This window comes from Etheostoma spectabile, chromosome 2, assembly GCF_008692095.1.
Source record: "Etheostoma spectabile isolate EspeVRDwgs_2016 chromosome 2, UIUC_Espe_1.0, whole genome shotgun sequence".
Classification (NCBI taxonomy): domain Eukaryota; kingdom Metazoa; phylum Chordata; class Actinopteri; order Perciformes; family Percidae; genus Etheostoma; species Etheostoma spectabile.
The window spans coordinates 3915895-3929645 of NC_045734.1; the positions used below are offsets into that span (position 1 = coordinate 3915895).

At 41.4% G+C, this 13751-nt stretch overlaps 1 protein-coding gene across 1 annotated transcript in view; it reads left to right on the top strand.

Moving 5' to 3' along the window:
- Nucleotides 1-13751, top strand: part of LOC116702666 (endonuclease V) — a 103199-nt gene that overhangs the window by 65064 nt on the left and 24384 nt on the right. The window contains exon 9 of the mRNA XM_032537013.1: nucleotides 1572-1641. Within this exon, the coding sequence (XP_032392904.1) occupies nucleotides 1572-1628 (57 nt within the window). The 3' untranslated portion in view covers nucleotides 1629-1641. The remainder of the gene's footprint in view (nucleotides 1-1571; nucleotides 1642-13751) is intronic.

The window sequence follows — 13751 nt, forward strand, 5'->3', positions numbered from 1 at the left end:
TACACGTAGAAACACGAATATTGGCCCGATATATCGGCCGGACGATAAATCGGTCAATTACTAGTGTTTTGATTTTTCTTTGGTTTATCTGACATTGTGGCATCACTTTGTTATTGGTACAAAAGTGTTCTTTTAACACAAGATATATATATATATACACACATACACACACACACACACACACACACACACACACACACAGGTCTTTGCCAGCTGTTAACATCTAAATGGCATAATCAGCGTCACATGACTGTAGAGCAGTTTGATCAGAGGAGACCAGGTTTATGAATTCATAAACAGCTTCACTGAAAAGCATTGATCAAAAGCTGGGGTGTGTTACTTCTGTTTGATGCTGTAAGGAAGAAAACAGCACAAATTTGCCAAAAATAATTAAACTGGACTTTATTTTTACTAGCTTTTGCCATTATGACAACAAACCTTCACAGTGTCTTCTTCTTCCAGTTTTCAGAGATTTGACTTAATTGATTTATTTATTGTCTTATATTATTTATCTACAAAACACAACAATCCAAGGGATACCAGTGGAAGTTAAAAATAAATAATTAAGAAATTGCATCTTTTGCATTGACATGTTGCAGGTTAACTAGCCTATATTGCTAAACTGCTGCTGTTGGTTGAAAAGTTTTGTATTTTGTTAATGCTTAAGTTAAAGACTGTTGAAATCCCGTGCAAACCTTACTGCAACAAAAGATTGACATTGGCATTCTCAAAAGACATGATAGAAAATGCTATGGGACAAACATCCCAATTGCTACAGTAATTAATTCAGGCTTATATAGAAATGTTTGATTATGAAATGCCATCAGGACATTTTAAAATGAAAGTCAGATTCTGCTAATACCGTCAGGACAGAAATGATGACTGGGACGAATAAAAAAACACACCTGCACAAATGGAACCTAGATAATGCTAGAATGGTAAAGGGATATAAATAACCAGGTTGATTATGGTCTATAAATTATTTTAATTATGAAATCAGGGGCTAGTGTGCATGTAAAGTGTCGGAGTATATGACGATTACAAAACACAGGCGTTGAGTGAAGTTGAATATGTTTAACATTGTTTGGAAATAAAAAGATCAGTCCCCTCAATGGCTGTCTGGGCTAGGACACAGATATGTCCACAAACATCTGCAGCTGTATATATAAGGAAGAGAGGCCCTAATATGGAGCCTTGGGGCACCCCTCTAATAACTCTAAATTCTCACTTAGGCCTGTTCCCTAAACATCTGAAAAGAAGTTTTCTTATGTTGGGCCCAAAGTTTAGACACCGTAACATCCTAATGATGTTAAGAAGGCAATGCTGCCTCAGAAATATTTGTACAAACAACTGTCTCACACAGTAATTTATGTTTGTCATATTTGGCTGCAAACAGAAGAGCGTGGTTTGTTCTGTGTAAAGTCAGTGTCAAGGCACTTTTAATTTGAAACTTCAGAAGAACTTGTTAAGTGTGTAAGGAAAGTAAAATGTGGTATCTCTTTTGCTTGCTTTTTTTCCCCCTCTCTTTCTCTGGCTCCCTCCATCCTCGTCCTCCCTCTCCTTTTCCACAGGCCGACTGTCGCTCCAGAGAATACCTTCGCACACACTTCCCAGCTTCTGATACATGAAAAAAGGAATGAGGTAAGTGACAAAAAACACCATACATACATCATAGACCTGTGAGTTCTCACACACCAATCTACACACTCACAAATACACACACACACACACACACACACACACACACACACACACACACACACACTCACACTCACAAATAATAACTTGTAGGCTGTGTGATACTTTGGCACATGGTGATAGAGGAGTGATTTACACAGGCTTAAAATAGGCTTAAAAGACACAGTAAGTGACTCATCAAGGAATTTCCCCAAATCCTAAAGTAAAGCCAACTTTTTTAATAGAAAGCCAAATCATTCTCATCTGATTTACTGTTTAAATTAGGTAAATTTATTGTAGAGGAGGATAAACCTTTCAGTGTCTTCAGAAAACTGAAGATTGTTTCTGAATTTGCCGGAAAATTGTCTTTCTTCTCTCTGTCTTGTTAGCTGAAGCAAAGTAGAGGCAGAGGAAAGATAAAACAAGAGTATAGTTTTAATCAAACCTGGGAAATGAAACTCATACATCACAAACCCTGTAGTCTACATAGCACAGGTCATAATTGCTCTAAGAAAATTATCTTTATGCCTCCGTGACGGTGATAGTTCTGTGGTCAGAGGCATTATGTTTTTCGGGTTGTTCGTCCATACGTCCATCGGTCAATCTGTCTGTTCCGTTCTTGTGAACGCCCTCTCTGGACCCCCTGGAGAGAATGCCTTTTGAATTTGACACAACCATCCACTTCAAAGGTCAAGATAGAAAAAAGATCTTCTGTGCTGCAGGGTTGAAGATCTGAGTGAAGAATTTATGTTACGCCAAAAAAATACACCTAGTACTTTAATAAATTGCTTCAAAATTGTCATTGCATATATTGTATGAATCTATATAAATGGATGTTATCTGCAACTTGACTGTAAGCAGAACTTGGCGGAAGAATATAACTGTGAGGTGCTAATTCTAGTTTAGCTTTATCCCCTATCAGCAGCAGCAGTCCTATAGCCAGTTGGGATTCATTTTGTTTCCCAAAGGTGGAAGCTTTCTATTACAGTGAAGGTACTTTATTAATTTCACGCTTTGCTGTATTGTTTGTTATATACATAGCCAGTGTTGGGAGAGTTACGTTTGAAACGTATTTCACGACAGATTACTGAATACATGCTGTAAAGTGTCATTTGTAACATATTCCATTAGATTGCTCAAGTTAAGTAACATACTCTAAATACTTTGGATTACTTTTGAAATACTTAAAAAAATGTATCTTGCTCAGCCCATTTGTCTGGGTCACTCTGAATGAAGGTATACTTTGCCGATGTTGGACCAGCTCTGTGTCATTTTAGTGCTCCATGGAGAACTCGTGTGCTGGTGCCAGGAAGGGAAGCCAAACACTGTTCATCAAACTGTTCATCTACACACACTGCCCACACTAACATGACACAGAGCTGGATTTAATTCAACAAGTAGCCTATCTCTTTAACTCTATAAAGGCAGGGTTGGTAATGTCGAAAATCAAGCAAGATCTAAAAGTAGCATCTCCCCGGGGCTCTGTCTCTTTTTCACTCCTTTTTCAGAGCCCATACCTAGTTATTACCTAGTTATTTCTTGCTGTCGGGGTTTAAAGACCATTTCAAACAATGCATATAAAAAGTGTATATTGGAAATAGTTACCAACCCTGCCTTTAAATGTTCTTTACAGAACTGCAGCCTATTGTTGTCTTGGCTGAGGGATTGTGAATGTAATAACCTATAAATGAAGCTAGCGTGATCTCACACTTATGCTATATTGATGGATAGATGATGCTTACTTCAAGTGGCGTGCTGTCAGTTTTTAAGTGTTAGGTTTTTAGCTTTTAGGCTTAGCCTGAACAAACCTTGGCTGTGTGGTTACCCTTGTTATTAGAAAATCTGATGGGATGTAGTTGCACATAATGTTGCAGATGTTCAATGAATAGACCATTGCAGTCCCCACTACTCCAGGTTTGACATTGTTTTTTTGCAACACTTGTGATGTTATTAGGGGAAAAAAAAATGTTTCAGCTTGCCTTTGCCACCTTATTTCTTGAAACTTGCTAAACAATAAACAAAACCAGTAGCCTGCTATCGGTACAATGTATAGTAGGCAAACACTCTAAATAATGTTTTAATGGGATCTTAAAATAATACTAAAAAGACAGTTATGGTTGATCTACAGATATCTTTGGCTCTTGCACACATCATCCCACAGGCCCACTTAATTAATATTTCTGGCTACGCTACTGCGGTACACAATCCTGCTGCAGCAGAGGGTAAAGTTTAAGAGTTTAAGAGCCTTTGACAAGTTCTCAAGTTGCTTTTTTGAAGGGGTTTGGACAGGTCATAGGTGAGCCAAGGATGCCTGGGGTTTAGCAGAGACACACAAGCAGAAAGAGCGAGATGCAGCAATGAGGAGAGAAAAGGTCTTTGATCCTGTGATTTTTATCTGAAATAACAGGCAGCGCTGGTCAGTTCTGCCCTACCTTCCTCATTACCGATCAAAGCCGCGGACCGTTTGCACGCTCCGATGCATTGAAAACTCAATTATCGTTTGCGCTCACCCTCCAATGCCAAGTATTTTTCATACGTGCACAGAATTCAGAACTGAAGTGCAGCAGCTCCCACTCACAGGTTTGTTCACAGTTGCTTACACGCAAGGCAGCTCACGAGGGTGTGTGCCCTGCACTCTCATATCCCTCAGTGTACATAACATAATGGGATGTCCGTGTTCATCCACACTGAAGCTCCCTGACGGGGTGAATCCTCCCAGCGCGCTCTGCTCTTTGATCAGCCACTCTACAAAGAGACTGAGACAGGGAGAGAGGCTTTGTGCTGAGTAGGCAAGGTTGGAGCGGGTTCGTATAGGCCTTAACCCTGCTTTACCCTTTGGCTCATTTAACAGGCTGCAGGCACACACACACACTTTGGGTGCGTTTCAGACAGCGCTTTTTCTAAACTACCTGAAACGCCTCACCCACATGAAAAATGTCTTAATTAGTCATGTCACTGATTGAGAATGCCAGCCCAGTTTTTCATAGGTGCTGCCTGAGTAAGCACAGCCCGCGCAGCATCTTGTTGGAATTTGGTTGACCAATCACAACAAAGTAAAGAATGTATTGTACACCCTAGCAGGCTGTGTGTGTGTGTGTGTGTGTGTGTGTGTGTGTGTGTGTGTTTGTTTGTGTTCGTTTTTTTTAACTTTCATTTGGCACACCTTGGTTTTTGTAGGTGTTGCTAAACTTAAAACTTATAATACAATGATAAAGTTAAACTCAGACATCATGGCGGACCTCATCATTTACACAACCGCAAGTTGGAAATGTCTTCAAATTCCCTCCAGTGGCATTTTAGCACCCAAAGGAGCAAAGCCGATCACAGCAACAGTAAAAAGTATCCGTTGGATCTACACTTACTGTGGCAATAAAGGTTTTATAACCGGAGGACAAATGATTTCTAGCAGCTTAGAAAGAGTCCCGCACACTGACCATTACGCAAGCAATAATTTATTTCGAAAATACAACATCAGGTAAATTCACACATTCACCTCAACCATAACTTTTGATAGTTTGGTTGACTGACCAGGACCAATCAGGTCCTACTCATTCATTTCAATTTCAATTCAATTTTATTTATAGCATCAATTCATAACAAAAGTTATCTCGAGACACTTTACAGATAGAGTAGGTCTAGACCACACTCCCGAATTTACAAGGACCCAACAGTTCTAGTAGTTCCCTCTAGAGCAAGCAATAGTGCAACAGTGGGGAGGAAAAACTTCCTTTTAGGCAGAAACCTGGGACCTGGGACAGGCTGTTGGTAGGCGGTGTCTGACGGGCCGGTTGGGGTTAGAATGAAGAGTGGCAAAAACAGTCAGTTAAAAATAGTAGTTTGTAGTAGTTCTTTGTTGTAGTTTGTGGCAAAGCAGGGCACTGTGCGGCATTACAAGGCACAGCAGAGCGTGGCAGGATGAACATGGCATCGCAGGACGTGTAGCGGGACCATGGCGACAGCTGCTACCATGATTTTGGAGCCTCCCTGATCCAAGGAAACATGCCGGGTGAAAAAGAACATAAGGACTCCGGGGATGACTCCCCAGAGCTAGGTTAGTAACAAGCATTTCTGGGACATGGATGCACATAAATGGAAAGATAGATAGATAGAGGAGAGAGGAGCTCAGTGTGTCAAAGGAAGTCCCCAGCTGTCTAAAACTATTACAGCATAACCAGGAGAGACAGGGTAAAGAGAGGAGCCTGGTCAGGCTAGAACTCTCCCCAACCGGATCGGGCTGTATGCCCTGCCTCCCTCTAGTTTTATTAAATTATCGATTATATGATAAGTTGATCTGACAACTATGACGAGAAGCAGTTTGGGCCAGGTTAGGCGGACGCTGCGACTCCTCACTCCCCAACAATATTCAATTCTATGCCCTAACTATAAGCTTTATCAAGAAGGAAGGTCTTAAGCCTACTCCTAAATGTGCGTACGGTGTCTGCCTCCTGAACCCAAACTGGAACTGGATAACTTCATCAATTCACAAAGTGGCACTCCCATCACGGACTGTAAGCAGAACAGGGCAGAAACAATGCCGCTCAGTACATTTAAAAAACAATGGGTAATCAGACCAGTTGTGTTATAGGCTCATAATCAATACATTGTCATATTTTTTTACACTGAATCAGAGAGGACACAGTCCATTCAAAAGTGTATCAATACACTGGTGAAATTACATTGTAGCTGTCCATATGCACCTGTAAAATGAACAGTTTCTCAGGAATTCAGTTGGAAATTCTTTATTGCCAGCACCCATTTCGTACAGTTTTTTTATTGAATAAATGATTGTGTAATGGTCTAAGCTACTGATCTGCTACTTTTGGTCACATCCTACGCACCTGCCCGACAAAAGAGGTGTGCAAAAAGCTTTTCTCTGTTTTAAAAGATTTACAGCCAAAAAACAAAACAATTTTGTCTCTCACCTTGGATCTTCCTCATGTGCCCTCTATGTGTGCAATGTTGCATTCAGTTGTCGTCGGACACGTGGGCACACAGGTCACTATCTCTTTCTGATGGAATCAGTCTTTGCTGTAGCGCCGAGCTCTAAAGTACAGGGCTGCTGAACTCATTCCAGCGTTCACCTGCAGGTAGTCTCTGGGAGCGAGAGGCTCGACAGCCGACAGTGAGTTGTGTCCCTGGGTGGCAGAAGAAGAGAAATAGTTTCTGTCTCTGTCAAAGAGAGAGGAGAGAGAGAGAGACATGAAAGACAGAGCAGCAGGAGTGGAGATGAAGAGATCTGAACAGGGTGGAAACAACGGGGGTGCAGGGGAAGAGCAAGAGTGTGAAAGAATCAATGTGTATGTAAGAGAGAAAAGAAAGGAATCAAGGAAAGAGGAAACAAACTTCTCTGTGGTTTCGAGTGACATGCTGCTTGTTTCGGGATTTAACTTCCCCCTCTGCAATAATTGCTGTTATTGCTGAATGGCCATGGGATTTTACTAATACCTAGCTATAGGAAACAATACTTCAACCGGTCAAATTTCAACATGGCAGGTAGCTTCTACCTGTTCACTTCTACCCTGCTGTTTTGCTGTCTCCATAAAAGGATTCGTCCATTTACACACAGCAAAAACCACAATTACAAAGTGAACTTTGGACAAACTCATTTCAGTCATATTCACAGAGGCCATTATGTATGTTTTTCAACACTCACTGTCCTTTTCCGTTGAGCTCCCATCCCAACTTGGGTCCGGGTTGCTTCTGTGAAAAGACTAAGCCACTTTTCTTTGATTACTTTTCCCCAAATATTGGTACTTCATTGTTTTAGGTTACACTATAAAGTATACAGTAGTTAATCACGATTAAAAAATAACAATGAGCCAACTGCATAGGTTTTCTTCAGCTTTATTCCTTCTGCATTCCAAAACACATACAGGTTGGGTTAAAGCTACAGTTGGTAAAAATAACGTATTTGCAGAAACTGGCACTGTATCCTGACAATACTTCATGATATACAATATGTAAAAAAGTCACAGTCCTCTGCCTCCTCCTGGTGCTCCTAATAATGAGGAATAAGAGCAGAGGAGTCTCTAACAGTGTCAATTACTGCTCGTGAATTGCGATCAAACTGTCAAACTAGGCGGTGCTGATCAAATATTTATCAAGATTCTGTTACTGCATTGCCTATTTTTCCCCTCAAATGTTTTCAGAAACAAATTTTTGTGTTTGCCTGTAAAATGACAAGGTTTGTGACCAAGTCCAACCCAAGCCCAGCAGCACCCTCCTGCCGACCGTCACACCATCCATTTTACAGCTAAACAGTAACTAAAATGTTTCTGACAGCATTTAAAGGAGAGAAATAGGCAATGTAGTATCAGAGTCTTGATTCATATTTGATCAGCGCTGCCTAGTTTTTTGAACTAAGTTCACAAGCAGTCATTGACACTATGTTAGAGACTCCTCTGTTCTGATTGGTTGTTTTCTTTATGCCATTAGGAGCACCAAGAGGAGGCAGAGGAACATGAACCTTTTCACAGGTTATCTAATTCATGTCGTACTGTCAGAATATATTGACAGTTTGAGCATATATGACTAAAAGTTAGTTTTCTAAAAGTTACCTGCTAGTCTAGGTGTGAAGGGTTGTCTATGTGTCTGCCTTGTGATTGTCTGGTTCCCTGTCCAGAGTGTACCCCTCCTCTCGTCTAGTGGTCGCTGGCCTCCAGCACCCCGCGGCCCTCTGAAGGAAAAGCAGGTTTAGATAATTTAATAGAAGAAGAAGAAAAATCATGAGTGGAAGATTTTTTATAAACTCCAGTCACACTACTGTTAAAACTACTTTTTCTTTATTCTACTTTGTTGAACTAAAACCATATGCAACATGTTGGCAGCCCAATGTAGACTATATTTCAACAAGGTTGTTCTAGAACAGAAGTCCAAGTCAATATACAATGAGCCCTAAAACTATTAGTTTGAAAGATTGTATTTAACTAAGTACCACAATGCATTGCAGCATAATATTTTCACCTCATATTTGATTGTGCTCTCTTTGTTCAACATACAGAACATAGCACATCATAATTTGCTGCAGCAGTCCATGGTCAGAAAAAATCAAATCAAATGTCTTGTCAAAAAGACAAAAGTGAATATCCAAGAGTACAAGAGAAAAAGGAAAAAAATACACACATACCCATACATGTATGTACAGTGAGGCACTATAAAGCAGCCACAGCATGCCCTTTAAAGACACTGAGTACAGGGTCCCATATCTTATCAAACACATCCCCTCTATCTTCGTTTTAGTATCTCAGTCTCTCCAAATGTAGTGATAGACATTTCTCCCAACCACAGGACATATTGGCACAGAGCTGATTTTCCCTAAACAGTAACTTTAGTTATTTATTGCTTACAGTATGTAAATGTGCTGTATATATATATACAGCGACAATGACTGCAGGGGCGGGGATCGAACCACCAACCTTCTGGTTGGCAGGCAACTGCTCTACCACTGAGCCACAGCCGCCCATGTGTGAGTTAGATTTCAATACCATTGTCACATAAAGTCCCAAACTATCAGTACGCTATCATGAGAGTCCTCAGTTTCAATCTCCTTCATGCTGTTATTCAAACTAATACTGGCCTTTTCCAAAACATTTTTAAAATGTCATGGAAAACGTAGTAGTGGCAGTGGGCCTAAGGTTGGAGCGATGAGCTCTGTTGGGAGCAGACACTCTCATTAAAAAGTTATAGTGCTACAAGGACACAGGTTGTTGCTGGAGCTGCTATTTCAACTTCAACTTCAACTTCAACTTTATTTATTTGTCATTTTATATGTACAGAGTGCATACAGAACGAAATTGCGTTGCATACAGCTTATAAATATTGCAGGTATTCCAGGTGCAATGGAATACATTTCCGGATTATTTACAAATAGTTATACAGAAGTGCAGCAGTGATCAAAGTGTAAAACAGTGCAGGGGATGAACAGTGTGCAGCTCAGTATTAACTGGAGGACTAAGCCCTTCTCCGCCTGTTCTTTCTTAACTTCCGTGCTTGTCACTGAGTGTGTGCCTGACATTTTTGAAACACCATTGCACCCCCCCCCCCAGAGTAATTCAGATTAACTTGTTGAGGCTGATTTATCGACCCATTGTGCCACTGTGGATAAAGGTGTGTGCGCGTGTTTTTCTCATAGGTCACGTCATGTTGTCCTTCGGATGGCTTGTTCAGTCAAGAATAAAATATAACTGATGTGCCTAGTTTGAAAAACAAATGCATACAAATGAGTTATTTCTATCCTTTGATGCAGTTTTTGCTTTTGGACAAAGACGCATGCTTATATTTTGGCTTTTTTGGGGGGAGGGGTTGTGTTATCTTTGACATCCATTTATCAATTTTGCACAAGTTATCCAGCAAAAATGTTTTTCACATGTTAACTGTTAATTTGCGTGCATAATTTGAAAGCCCAAAGTGTGTGTGTGTGTGGGGGGGCTACTCCCATGGGTACTACTGGGTACTGTAGTCACCTTCATTCTGCCTTATATTTATTGGTTTGATTTGATAACCAGAGTTATGTTAAGTCTATATCCACAACGTTTCACTTCCAGGATTGGTCTGTTGCCTAAGAAAATTAGGCCGGATATCTGTTGCCTTGGGCTTCCTTTGTGTTGTCATTTTTGACTCTGGTGGATTTCTGAGGACTATGGTTAGCTGCTCCTCAGATCTCCGCAGGGTAAATCCAGACAACTAGCTAGACTATCTGTTTCTGTTGCACAACTAAAACAGCTTTTGTACACATGTTCCACCAAAACAAGTTCCTTCCTGAGGCTATTTTGCTGAGACACAGTGTCTCGGTCCGGTGCTTAGCACCACCAAGACAATTGTGACTTGTTTAAAGAAATGACAATAAACCAGAGCACGTTTAACGATTTGTGGACTAGACAGACCCTCCTATACAGCGCTGTGGAAGAAGGTCCGGCAAAGCGAGACAAGGGTTATGTTAACGTGATTCTAGTTCTAGTCCTGCTTTAAGCTTTGAGTTAATCAGATATTGTTCAATAGGAAATATAAGTCAACCCAACATCTCTAAGTTTGCATGTGTGTGCATGCGTGTGTGTGTGTGTGTGTGTGTGTGTGTGTGTGTGTGTGTGTGTGTGTGTCCTGCAGGGCTGTAGCCTCTGGTTGTGTGTGTCAGGCGCTCGGCCCAGACTGTGGAGCAAACAGTTCTGACGCCAACTCTGCTTCTAGGGGACAGTAAATAAAACATGTTCAGGTGACTCAGGGGCACAAAGCTTTAATGATCCTTTTTTTCTCTCTCTATTGGTCTCTTGCCTTCCGCCTCTGTCTCTCTGTTCTCCACTCTCATTCTTTCCCTCACACACATACACAGTGGGCAAAGTTAATGTGATGGCTGACAGGATAGGTTCGCAATTGGTCAAGTCTGTCTTAACCTTGTCAGGTATCAGTGTTGATGCTGCTTGCTGTAATCAGTCCCTCTTTTCATACAGACCATTAAAAGATGATTTTTTTACATGCTTCTAATGTAAGAGTATGTATTATACATTACATGATGATCGGCAACTATTTGAAAATAAGATGTATCAAACCAGCTGAATCCTTTTAAACGAAACTAATCAATATTTTTTATATCAACAGTGGATCAAATGGGCTCCCAGATAGCTCAATTGTAGAGCGGGCGCCCATATATAGAGGTTTACTCCTCAATACAGCGGACCAGGGTTTAACTACGACCTGCCCTTTGCCGCAATCATCCCCCCTCTCGCTCCCCTTTCATGTCTTCATCTGTCCTGTCAAATAAAGGCTGAAAAATGCCAAAAAAATAATCTTTAAAAAACAGTAGATTAAATAACTACATGTAATGTGAACAGGGTTGCTCGACGTAAACCCACAGAAAATTATCGCCCAACTCAGTGATTCCCCTCAGGTCTGCGGAGGGTGTGTGTGTGTGTGTGTGTGTGTGTGTGTGTGTGTGTGTGTGTGTGTGTGTGTGAAAACCGCTGACTAATGCGGCTATGACTAATAGCCTCTTTTAAATGTTTGTTGTACAACCAGATTTTTTCAATTAAAAAAGTGAATTCATGGAGAGTCCATTTATTCTGGCAATATCCAATCAGCCAGTTGTATGCTGCATTAGCTGAGTACAACACTGCAGCCAAGCAGCCCAGCTTGTAGTTAGATTAGCCCTTTCCTTGTGTAATGCATTTTATCACATAGTTCGGGTGCCAAGGTTTTTGTTGGCTGTGCTGTTCCCTCCACAGTTTTCTCCTTTCTCATTCTCTCTTGTTTTGTTGTGCATTAACATATAAACGTCATGTTTAATACGATGTTGAGCTCAAAGTTGGAGTTCCAATGAAGCCATTTCTCTCCTCTTGAAAATCTACCCAGAGTGTTTCCGCTGTTGTTGTCTTGTTCCCTTTTTGTAGTTGTCCTTGTTGTGCCTTCCCCACTTATTGTTCCCTCGTCTGTTCCAGTTCCACTGGCTCAGCTTCATGTGTTTGTGCTTTGTGTATATATTCAGTTCTCTCTTACCGTTTCGCTGGGACTCCTCCCTTATCTGGCTGTAAGATGAAATCATTGGCACATTCTGCTTTTTGTTGAGACGTTACCAGATGGAGTCATTAATAATTTTAAACTAGTGAAGGACATATTTTAACCTAGAGGGGTTTTTTTCTTTTATAATTTCTCGACTGTCCTTTATCTTTGGTATCCATGTTTTCGATCTGTTTTTGCAGATTTTTATCACTTGACCCTCCGTTGTCTTGATGGGTCTTTCCCTTCATGCATTCCTCCCAAAGGACAGAGCTTCACAGTGTGCCTGAGGCAGCTGCAGGCATCAAGCGAGGCAGACATACTGTAGCGCAGTAGCAATGTGTATGGGTGTGTACAGTATCTCAGTGTATCTGTGTGTTTACGCAATGAAGTTGGGGATCGGGAGATGGAAGGGGATAAAAGGTCATTGTGGGTGTGTGGGTTAAGGGGACAGATAATAGGGCAGTAGATAAATCAAGAGATTGTTTGAAAGTTAAAGGCTGTATTGGCATTCTGTCTTCCGTTTCCATGCCAACATAGATACAAATTTACATAGGAAAGAGAATAAAGGAAAAGAGGAAAAGGTGTGTGTTGCACAATTGCGGAGCAAACCCTTAAAGACTTAAAGTCACTAGGATGATACAGAGGGAAATATTTCACTTTTTACTCCACCACATTCATCTGACAGCTTTAGTTGCTAGTTATTTCAGAAATTAAGATTTTTGCACACAAAACACATGCAGTTTATAAATACAATATTTTATTATGAGTAAACTACCCAACAATATACATGCCTACAAGTACAGCTGAAATGATTAGACCATTAAACACTTGGTTGATTGACAGAACAGTTCTGTGTGTGTGTGTGTGTGTGTGTGTGTGTGTGTGTGTGTGTGTGTGTGTGTGTGCACGCACTGCAGAGTTAGGGGGTTGAGAGCACAGATAATAGGGAGGGAAATAAATCCAGAGATGGATTAAAAGTTAAAGGCTGAGTGGGAGCGAAAGGGACAGTTTGACTATGAAAGATTTTCATCCCATCCGTCCATCCATCCATCCATCCATCCATCCATCCATCCATCCATCTATCTATCTATCTATCTATCCATCTATCTATCTATCTATCCATCTCTGCTTATTCGGTATCGGGTAGCAGGGGCAGCAGCTCCAGCAGGGGACCCCAGACTTCCCTTTCCCGAGCCACATTAACCAGCTCTGACTGGGGGATCCCGAGGTGTTCCCAGGCCAGGTTGGAGATATAATCCCTCCACCTAGTCCTGGGTCTTCCCCGAGGCCTCCTCCCTATGGACGTGCCTGGAACACCTCCCTAGGGAGGCGTCCAGGAGTCATCCTTACCAGATGCCCAAACCACCTCAACTGGCTCCTTTCGACGCGAAGGAGCAGCGGCTCTACTCCGAGCTCCTCTCGGATGACTGAGCTTCTCTCCCTATCTCTAAGGGAGACGCCAGCCACCCTCCTGAGGAAACCCATTTCGGCCGCTTGTACCCTGGATCTCGTTCTTTCGGTCATGACCCAGCTTTTAAGACCATAGGTGAGGGTAGGAACGAACACTGACCGGTAGATTGAGAGCT